Source organism: Halichoeres trimaculatus, unplaced genomic scaffold (assembly GCF_033239565.1).
Source record: "Halichoeres trimaculatus isolate MK-OKI-2021-1 unplaced genomic scaffold, fHalTri1.1 fHalTri1_scaffold_2, whole genome shotgun sequence".
Lineage (NCBI taxonomy): Eukaryota > Metazoa > Chordata > Actinopteri > Labriformes > Labridae > Halichoeres > Halichoeres trimaculatus.
This window is the reverse complement of record NW_027437180.1, coordinates 34,924,869-34,935,075: the sequence shown is the minus strand read 5'-3', so window position 1 is coordinate 34,935,075 and position 10,207 is coordinate 34,924,869. Positions and strand designations below refer to the sequence as shown.

The 10,207-nt window shown below is 37.5% G+C and overlaps 1 protein-coding gene across 1 annotated transcript; it reads right to left on the bottom strand.

Annotated features, from left to right (window-relative positions):
• Positions 1-1,144: 1,144 nt before the first annotated feature.
• Positions 1,145-8,235, bottom strand: LOC141800445 (uncharacterized). Its single transcript, XM_074682983.1, has 8 exons — positions 8,223-8,235; positions 6,197-6,319; positions 5,540-5,662; positions 5,317-5,458; positions 5,132-5,240; positions 2,758-2,836; positions 2,323-2,511; positions 1,145-2,177 (listed from the first exon to the last, which is right to left on the bottom strand). The coding sequence occupies exons 1-8, from the start codon at positions 8,233-8,235 to the stop codon at positions 2,050-2,052; spliced, it is 906 nt and encodes a 301-aa protein (XP_074539084.1). The 3' UTR covers positions 1,145-2,049.
• Between the last annotated feature and the right edge of the window lie 1,972 nt (positions 8,236-10,207).

The following is a 10,207-nucleotide window of genomic DNA, read 5'->3' as shown; positions in this document are numbered from 1 at the left end:
AGAGACCGAATCAGCTGGAATGGGGGCGTGTACTCAGGGAATTTGGCCAACCAGAATGAGATATTTCATTGACGTAATATTAAAGCAAAACGGTCAAAGAGATGCAAGGATAAACAATTTTGAGTGACCGAGATTAAACACACTCTCATAACTGCAGAATGTTGTCAGCGGAGGATACTGGGAGGCAGTTGCTCCCCCTAGAAGCTTTATGTCCGTAAAAAACGCCTTGAAAACCCAATATTGGGAATAACCATTGTAAAATAACCCCTCTGCCTTTCCAGCTATATACATAATAGAAACAGCTACACTCAGTAGACAAACCTTTAAGAAGTTACACTTGGTTTCTGGACAGATATTACCGGTGTATATCTAGTTACTTTTATCGTTTTAACTAAATTTACTCTAAAGAAAATTATAAGTAGCGGAAAATTTACTTAGATAAGCAGTTTTTTTTTTCTATTTCAGACCAGTAGATTCTTGTTTTTCTTTTTATAATCAAATTTCCACCGGAAGTTGTCTTGTTGAAATCAGTATTCATCAAAATGTGAGTAAATAAGTGTTAAATACTCAATTTTGTCTAATGCTCAAGGACCTCCATACTTTGCTCTTGTTACTTTTGCCTCTGTATGTTAAAATTAATGCTACACTACAGGAATCAGGGATTTAAAGATCTGAAATATTTTAATTCTGTAACTTCCAGTAAGTGCTAACTGCTGATATTACTGACCATACATTTTGTTATGCCTTACATTTAAACTGAAAACATTCAGGTCTGTTGTGCAAGAGCAAAAAGTACAAAATTATACTGAGTATTTACAAGTGGCACTATTCATAACATGTACATAACATGTGAATGTAGCAGTTATGTATATATTTCAATTCAGGTCAGTGCTTCATTACTACTTAAAGTTCTTGTTGTTTAAAAGGCGAAGCTAAAAAGTATTTCCTACATTGAATGATCACACTTGTAGCAGGAGTTTTCAACAGAACGAACAAAAATATCTACATATTTTGATACATACCAAGTTCACTGATAGCCTCCAAAGAAAAAAAAGAATTAACATCAAGTTGACGTAACCACTTACCCTCCTCATGATAAGTTGAATTCAGATAATGGTGATCCAGATAAACCCACACAAATGCATCAGCTTATTTTTTTTATTATTGTTATTTTGAAGAATAAAACTGATTATACTATGGGTCTATATAATCTCTTAAGGAGCTTTCACTTTACATAACACAAGCTATTTTGTGGGAACAGAACATAAGATATTAAGCTGAAAAAAACGTCTTCTTTCTATATAATCCATTCAACAAGAGACGCTACCAGTGGTTTCATTTTGCAGCAGGAAGAAGCTTAATGCTCAACGTACAGCCTGTTTACGGTTGGGAAAAAATATTTTATAAATTTTTGTATTTAAAAAATGTTTTTATTCTTCATAAAAATTAAGAAAAAAAATTAAAGAATGTATGAAGACTTTTGTGTTTTATTGCTGCTTACTTTTTAAAACTATGAGCTGCTCCTTAACTTTCACTGTAGTAACTAAAAAACACAGTCCCTTTATACTTTTCAACCTTTAACATCCTATACAGTAACAGAATAGTACAATCCAAGATTGTGCCTTTGTGCTGGAGGTCATCCTGGTACACGATGAACCCGCCTTTCAGTTTTTGCAAAGTGGGTCACCTCACCTGGAATAGCACCACACCCTTTTCTGCATTCCAGCTCTGATGTAGCACTGCAATAACCACGGCTCCTTCAATCCGCGTGCAGACTGTGCCATGAGGAATTCAATGCACAGGCTCCGTAACAGAAGATCTGTACGTCTGGTAAAGGCATACATCGCCTATGCGCTTCACTACCTGTATTTTTTTTTTTTTTTTTTGGAGTACCTTGTACACCAGATGCACATTTTCCCCTCATTTAAGTGTTCACTGAACTTTCTACTTGTCCTCTTTAGAAAAGCCATCAATCTTCTTTTCCAACATTTCCTGCTGCAACTTCTTGTGAAGACTGTATTCAAAGCACACAGTGTACTTTTTTCCCCATCAGCCTTTCAGCACCTTCTCTTTCAGCAGGTCTAAGATGACCTGCCTCTCCTGGCTCTCCAGCTCAAACCTGCGTTCCCTTTCTTTCCTGTCAGCTCCAAGACGTTCCCTCTCCAGTGTGATCTTACCTAAAAAAAAAAAAAGAGAAAGCTGTGATTAAATGCCCCTTCGGGATGATGGGGGAACTTTTTGTTCCTTCATATTTTGTGATCAATTTAAAAAAACATGTTCCTTTCAGCTGATGTTTAAAAAGAAAAAAGAATGACTTCATACTTCTTTGAATCTCCAGCTCCTCTCTACGTAGAGCGAGCTCTTCCTCTCGCAGCCGCTGCTCGGCCTCTGAGCGTTTCTCCAGGAAGCTGAGAATCTCAGAGTAGGTCTGGCAGCAACACTGGCAGGGACGTTTGGCTATCGGAGCCGCTGAAAGCTCTGTCATCACTTCACGCTCCTCTTCTGGTTCTGCTGGGACAGATAGATGAGCAAAAATGACACAAAGTCTTCTGAGAAGTTTGATGTTCTGAATTCCTAACTCTCCACCAAAGTCATATATTTCATTCTAACACCAGTGATTTGACAGTTATGCAGCCGTATATGTGATTCCACAACCACTGATTCATGGCAGCAGAGCCGCACCCTGTAGTTACACAAACTTTGATTTGTGATTTGACAGCATAAAATAAATCTAAAGGGAAATAACTATCATATTACCTGCTGTGATTGTGATGTTTGGTTTGTCCTGTTCAGGCAGAGATAGTTCTTCTATGGCTCGCTTTCTCTGCTCATCATCCTGGAAGACCAAAGGAGATCATAAATTAAAACTTACCCAGAGGGACTCAGAGAGAATCTGAATGGTGCCGAGTGACAAAAAAATTTATTATGTTCTCTTGAGAGTCTAATCTCTTCTTGGCTCTCCCCCTAATATATTTTACAATCCTGAAAAAAATACACAAGAACGGTGTCCATCAATCATTGTTAAACGTGACATAAAGCCTTGTTTTTAACCTCTTATAATAAATGAAAACTTAAAGTGTCCCCATCCCTAGCCCATCTGGAATGGTTGGGGAGATGGATTTTTTGTCCAGTCACCAGGGGGAGCAGTTTTTGAGGCGACCTCACTTTGAGCCGAGCCAGATGACGTCCATTTGTTTGAACCAGGGTAACGAAAGTATCAATGGCAGATAATTTAGGAAACACAATATGTACACAATGGTAATAACATTTCAGCCTATCAGTTAAAGTAAATATCTGAGCCACTTATGTTTGTTTTCGTCCAGTTTTGGACTGGTCTCTCAATGTATTCCTACAGTGGGGAGTCAGAGAGAGGGTTGATCTCTAACTTGCTTTTCACTCTCTTTAACCACCTGAGACCCTGCAGACTTGTATAAGGACATTACATCTCTGCCTCCCATAACACTTCATTTTTTAAAACTCAGTACTGTTAGCCCAAGAGGCAACATCCGGTAAGTAAAAATGAAGCTTTTGTGGAAGTGCTAAAAGTCGCTGGTCATTGAGATTCTGCTTGAGGCTGGCTGCAGAAAGACCGGAAGTCACTTGCACACCCGGCCATAAAAACAGACTTTTACGGCACTAAAAAGCATATTTACAGCCTGGTTCAAAAACGGATTGGGTCTAGAACGCTGATTTCACTATCGGCACACACTGTACGTTGAGTAAATTTTTTCTATCTCTGTGGTTTAGAAGTTATTAGGATCGTATGATTTTCCAATCAGAGACACAGCTCAGGTCACGTGACCAGCAGGTTCCCTGTAGCAGCTCAGAGAAAAACTCACAGCTGGCGTCAGCAAATGTGGCTGCATCTGCGGATTAGCTTCATTTCAAGGTTTCAGGAACAGACGGGTGATGTCACCGAGGCTACGTCCATGTTTTCTACAGTCTGTGTGTTAGCCACATTAAGGGACACCGCCCACGTCATCTTCTGGTGATAGCACAACATTACACCCATTTCAGTGGAAGCAAGATGCAGCTACAGCAGCTCCCAAAGTAAAATAGAGAGAGGTAAAAAATATATATCCAAATTTTCTAAATAAATCCAGTGTATTTATGTACAATGATAACAATAATTAATAACTTATAACATAGAACCAATACTCTACCTTCAACTTCAACTTTATTGTCCCCTGAGAGAAATATGCCTCCTGCACAAAGACCAAGTTAAGTTATCATACTTTTACGTCTCTCTTATCCCAAATAGCAAGGAGAAATAAAAGATGCACACCAGTATAAGCTTGAATCTCAGGAGGTTGAGTCCCTCACATCCCCCATACTATTGTCCTCTGCATTACCATCATAAGCTATTCTCTTTTTACAACAACTACCTTTCAATCTCTCATTTTTAGCGTGCAGGTTGCTTTAAGTTTTGTGTGACTTTTTTAGACCCTGAGCAAACTTTTCTATGCGCTCAACAGCTGTTGTAGGATTCTTTAAATAATTGTAATAGGTTATATTTCTCTATTTCCTGTTTTTTGTTTTGCCTCTTTTCTACTTTTTTTCCATTCAGTCTCCTCTTTGCCTCACTAACCATAGGGATGGGCACCTACTTTTTATATTTGAAACGATACGGTACCGATGCCCAGTTCCTGGCAATCGGTATTGGTACTCAACGGTACCAATTTCTGGTACTTTTGTGTGTTAATGTGGCAATAAGTATTAATTTGTTTAGTAATGAAATCTCTTTTTATAGTTAAACACATCTTTTCCTCAACATATAACCTTGCAATGCTGTGTTTATGTCCAGCATGGAAAATTTCCCACTCTTACAATCTCTCACAGTCACAAAGATGCGTTTAGGTACCTAAACATGGTACCTTACCTATCCCTACCCAACCACCTTTTTACACAGTAATAACCTTTCCTTCTTCACTTCCTCCTTTGAAAAATTTTGGTTATAACATTGAGATCTGTTAATAATTATAACCATACCAGACACTCATGAGATTGGAGTTTTGAAGTTAGCTATAGGAAAGGAAAGACAGAATGAAGTTTTCTAACGTGTTGCATCAAAGTGTCAGAATCCCAGGAGGGTTTTAACTCTCTTTCTAACCATGGCATGACTGATACCAACCTGGTACTTTGAGCTTTCTCCACTAACCAGGAGCCCCTTTTCAGCCTCCAGCTCCAACACCTCATGCAGCAGATCCTCCTTCTGAGCGTACAACCTCTCTGTTCCAAACCTGAGAAAAGCAAACACAGTTTTTGAGTCTGTTTCACCAAATTTCTCCTTTGGTGACATTCAGAGACTGATCTGACCTGCGCAGACTGGGAAAGTCTTGTTTCTTGTAGTAGTCTAGCAGCAGCATGGTTCTTTCTCTACATCTCCTGGCATCCACCTCAAAGCTTTCATCTTGGAGGGCAGAGGTTATGATCTCTCCAACGCGGGCCCAGATCCGTCCTTAAAGAAAATAAACGGGCACACAATCAGGCATTTAAATATGGTTTGGACTTTCCCTTTGCAGCCAGTCCTTTTACTTGCCTGGTTCTTTGGAGGAGAAGGGGTTTTGGATGATGACCTCCTTCAGAAGGATGATGTCGTGACGCGCTGAGAATCGCACTTGACGCTTGCGTGGAGTGGAAGAGGGGCCAGCAAGGGAGAAACCTGAGAAAACATTAGAGTTTAACTAATTTAGACTCAAAATTAGAGCTGAGGGATGAAGAGTGGGGAAGCTGTGGTATCATTTTTATAGACAAATGAGCTAGTCTTTCAGAGCTAGTCCAAACACATGATATCAGTGTTATTTTATCTCATCAGCTTTGAGAGCAAGTCCAACTCAGGTGTTTTGGTAAGGCTGCAACAAGAGATATCAACTAACTTATTCCAACAAAGCCACTACATTTCCTGCAACAAGACTTTCAGAGACTTTAGATAACTCTTGGGTCTTAATATGGGTACAAACAAGTCTCTGTTTTGATATCAGGACCATCAAATCTGACACAGCACGTGTAGAGCTGTCATATCCTGCAGCTACAGGATCCCAGCTGCAGACACAGGCCGTGAAAGGCTACAGCGGTCCAGAGCCGGGTCCTGCGCCAAAGGGGAGGAGGAGTAAAAATGTGCAGGAGTCGAGAAGCACCAAACACCGTCTGGGAAATGTGAAAGTGTCTACATCGTGCCGGTGGTTTCGTATCTCACCGTTGTTGATCGGGACTTCCACCACCATCCGGTCCATGTTTATGTCCGGAGCATCCGGGAACCGGCTGACGCGCCGCACACGTCCCCGCACCAGTACAGGTTCAACACTGACGTGTGAGTCAACTTGGCGGAGAATCAGAATCCGGCAGAGCTGAGGGATCACTTTCACTTTCTGCACTTACGCTGACACACCACTAGATGGAGCCAGAGGTCTAAAACTTAATGGACGTAAGACTGGAAGAGCATGAAAGGATGAAACCACATCTACTGCAGCTTGTAGAGAAGAAAGGATTCAATATTTGATAAAATACAAATAAATAAATATTTTTTTTAACTTACAGTCTGCAGCCACTAGCTAATAGATTAATTAGCTTTGATTCAATAGATTACCTTCATTCTCACACAAAATAAGACAAGAATCTAGCAGCCAAGGCAATTTTCTTTATACAAAACATTTCATACACAAGACTATGGAAGAGGATTAAGGCCATTAAAAACTAAAATAAATAAATAAATAAATAAATAATTTAAAAAAAATCCATCCAATTTTTTTTTCTTATTATTATTATTATTATTATTATTATTATTTTTTTTTTTTTTTTTTTTTTTTTTTTTACAATTTTTCCTGAGAAAAAAAAACTAAATTCTGAGATTCAAATCAAATCGGACTTTTTTTTTTTTTTTTAGAATTCTAGCCTATTTTTTCTCTGAACTCTAAATGAAGATTCCCAGATTAAAGACAGAATGGTTAACTTTCATGTTCAAATTAGTCAAAATTTTATTTTTTACTACATTTTTTTCTGAGATTAACTTAAATCTCAGAAAAAAATGGTATTTTAAAAAAAAATGCAGCATATTTCTTTTTTCACACACTGAAAAAAAGAAATATGCTAAAATAACTATGGAAGCCCTTAAATGCCATGATTTTATAAATATATTTATTTTTGTTTTTTCTTTTCTTGAGATAACAAGAAAAAACAAGTTGGGATCTCGAGTAAACAGATTGTTTGTTTGTTTTTTTCAAATAATGGCCTTTCAGGGCTTCCGTATCATAGCAACAGGTTTGATCATCTTTTTTTTTTAGTACTCTCCCAACACCTCAAATCAAGTATTTATGGAACTGTTAGTCCAAATATCCAAGAGATTCAGGAACTGAGCACAATAAATGTTAATACACTTTTTTTTTTTAAAGACAAATATGAGTCATACTGTTGGCGTACCCCTTGTATATTTCACACTGAGGTTCAGATTGTCTTTACAGTCTTCAGTCTTTGTGTCCACATTGAAATATGCCAGAAAAAAAATCCTATTTGACCCTCAGATTCATGTCATAAACTTATTCCTGCAAAGCCAAGCTGGTGTAGAATAAAATCATATTGCACCATCAGTTCTTATCACCCCTCCAATGCTGGCGTGCGTCTACATCTCATCTGCCACTTTCGAGCTTTACTCACAGCAGCACATTTCTTCTTACCTAAAATGTCACATTCAGTGTGACGTGAAAAGCTCAAACAGGTGTCAAAAACTTTAAGGTACTAACTTTGACTTTTGGGAAGACTCCGCTACTTTCTATTCTGACAAATAAAATGTGAGTTAAGTCATGTTAATAGTGTTTCAAGTGTCCTCCTATATGTACGGATGATCTTGTGTCTTACAGAGTTTTCATCCTTGCACATAAATCAAGAGTCATCAAACACCAACAGCTCTCAAAATCAATGAAGCGTATTACTGGAATATAAAGGTAAACCAGATAAAAATCATTGGGTGATTGCATTAGATGTTACCCAACAGACTCAAAGACGTCTGGCCTTGATGTGAATCTGCACCAGATTTACCTTGCAGATGTAAAAGGTGTGATGGATCCTCTCTTCTTTCCTGAGGTTTAATGCATCAGTTCCACACTGACATAAATTGAAAAGTATTTCCTAACTGAACACGCATTTTTTGGCGATGAAAATAACACTGTCAGACACATAAAAGTTAACCATGAGTCCTGTCAAAAAAACACACATTCCCTCCTTTCTACCTGACTCTGACATGGTTCTGTCTCTCCCACCTGTGACGGTGAGAGATAAGCTTCTTTACTGACGCAACCCAGAGAAAGGAAACATTCACCAAATCCTCATTTGTGTCCTCAGCCTCCAAACTGTAAATTCATTCACTGTGACAAAGGCTGAAGTGCTGTTTATCTTTGTGTGTGAGGGAGCAGAGGATTCAGAGTGAAGAGGAAATGGTCTCTCATATTGCTTGTTTCCATAGGTACCACTAACCGACACATGCCATAGGTACCATTGGTTCAGCATGCAAATATAACCATGAAGAGGATGACAGACAGCTTTTAGTCACATGTGTGGAACCAATTTAGGATTTCACCTTCCTTTTTTTGCACATTGCACATTCTTTTAAAACTTTTAATAGAAAAATATTTTTTTTAATCTATTTTATGATGTCTGAAGACTCTATACCATAATTTCTTTCCCCTGTTAATTTCACTGAGCAAATGAGGATACATTTGTCATAACTTAGTGCTACTCTGGAATCTCATACAACATGATTTTATTTTTCTGTTTAACAAAGAAGAAATTTATTGAGATCATGCTCCCTTTATCCAGAGTGTCTGATACAGATGGATCCATCCTTTCATGTTGGTTAATCCAGATTCTGAGCCGACCATCTGAACTTGGCAGCAGAAATCCAGACTCATCAGACCAGACAACGTTTTCAGTAGTCCATGGTCCAGTTTTGGTGAGCCCTGTTCTTAGCTGACAGGTGGGTCACCCGGTGTGGTCTTCTGCTGCTGAAGCCCATCTGCTTCAAGGTCGGACGTGTTGTGTTCAGAGATGGTCTCCTGTAGACTTTGGTTGTGGGTATCAGAGTTACTGTCGCCTTTCTATCATTGCAACCTCTGGCATCAACAATTTTTGCCCCAGAAAACAGCTGCTCACTGGATATTTCCTTTTTTTTAGGACCATTCTCTGTAAACCCAAAGTTGGCTGTGTGGAAAAATCCCACTCAACCATCTGCTGTGTTCAAAGTCTCTTAACCCTATATTGCATAACATATTACATTTGGTACAAAAGTTTCAAAAACCTGTATCTCATCAACATGATAAATAACTTCTTTAAAATCAGTAAAAATAAAAAAAATTATAAATGAATAAAATGAATAAAGAAAAAGAAAAAAAGTAGGTAACACTCAATATGAAGGTGCTTGTAATAAGCTGTAATTGATATGTAATAAGTAACTTATAACACATTTATACGACCTTTTTGCATCTTTATTAACAAAAATAGTCTATATAAGTGATAATAAAGGCATAATTATTACCTTTGATATGTTTTATAATACACTTATTGGTATTTATTAAACATTTATTAACAGTTTATATTCCACAAATAACATTAATAAGATGTTTATTTACATTAATAACACTATAAGGGAAGTAAAATGCTTTATGAAGATTATTTAATACTTTATTATGGGCTTATGAAGAGCTCGGGTACTTATCACCTATCAATTAGAACTAAAGTTGTATTTTAGCCCTTTTAACATTGGCTGCTCTCATAATGTCATCCAAAAACTTTTTGCAGGAAAATCTTATTTTTTCTTTTGGAAGTTGCAGTAAGAATTTTCTCCAAATTGTTACTTTTTTTTTAAAATAAGTATTTTATGCAATGAAAAAAAAACATATACTTAAATTTTCTAAAAAGTCGCCAAAACTGCCCAATTTATCAAATATAATACAAGAAATACCTCAACAAAATTGTTCAGCAATATTTTTGTGGATTACAAAAAAAAAAAAAAAAAAACTCAGTTCAAAACAAAAGAAAAAGACTCTCAGTATTTTAAAATGGGTCATTATTAACAGGGTTAAATCCCCTTTCTGCTCAGTTTGACCTTTGACCTTCATTAGCTCATCTTCACCACATCTACATCTACGACTCAATGTGTTGAGTTGCTGCCATGTGATTGGCTGATTAGATATTTACATTAATGAGCAGTCAACCAGAC

Excerpts from the sequence above, each read along its gene's own strand:
- LOC141800445 (XM_074682983.1), bottom strand. Across the intron at positions 2,837-5,131 it reads GAGAAAGCTCAAAGTACCAG|GATGATGAGCAGAGAAAGCG; the intron begins GTTGGTATCAGT and ends TTGGTCTTCCAG. Across the intron at positions 2,512-2,757 it reads AAACATCACAATCACAGCAG|CAGAACCAGAAGAGGAGCGT; the intron begins GTAATATGATAG and ends TATCTGTCCCAG.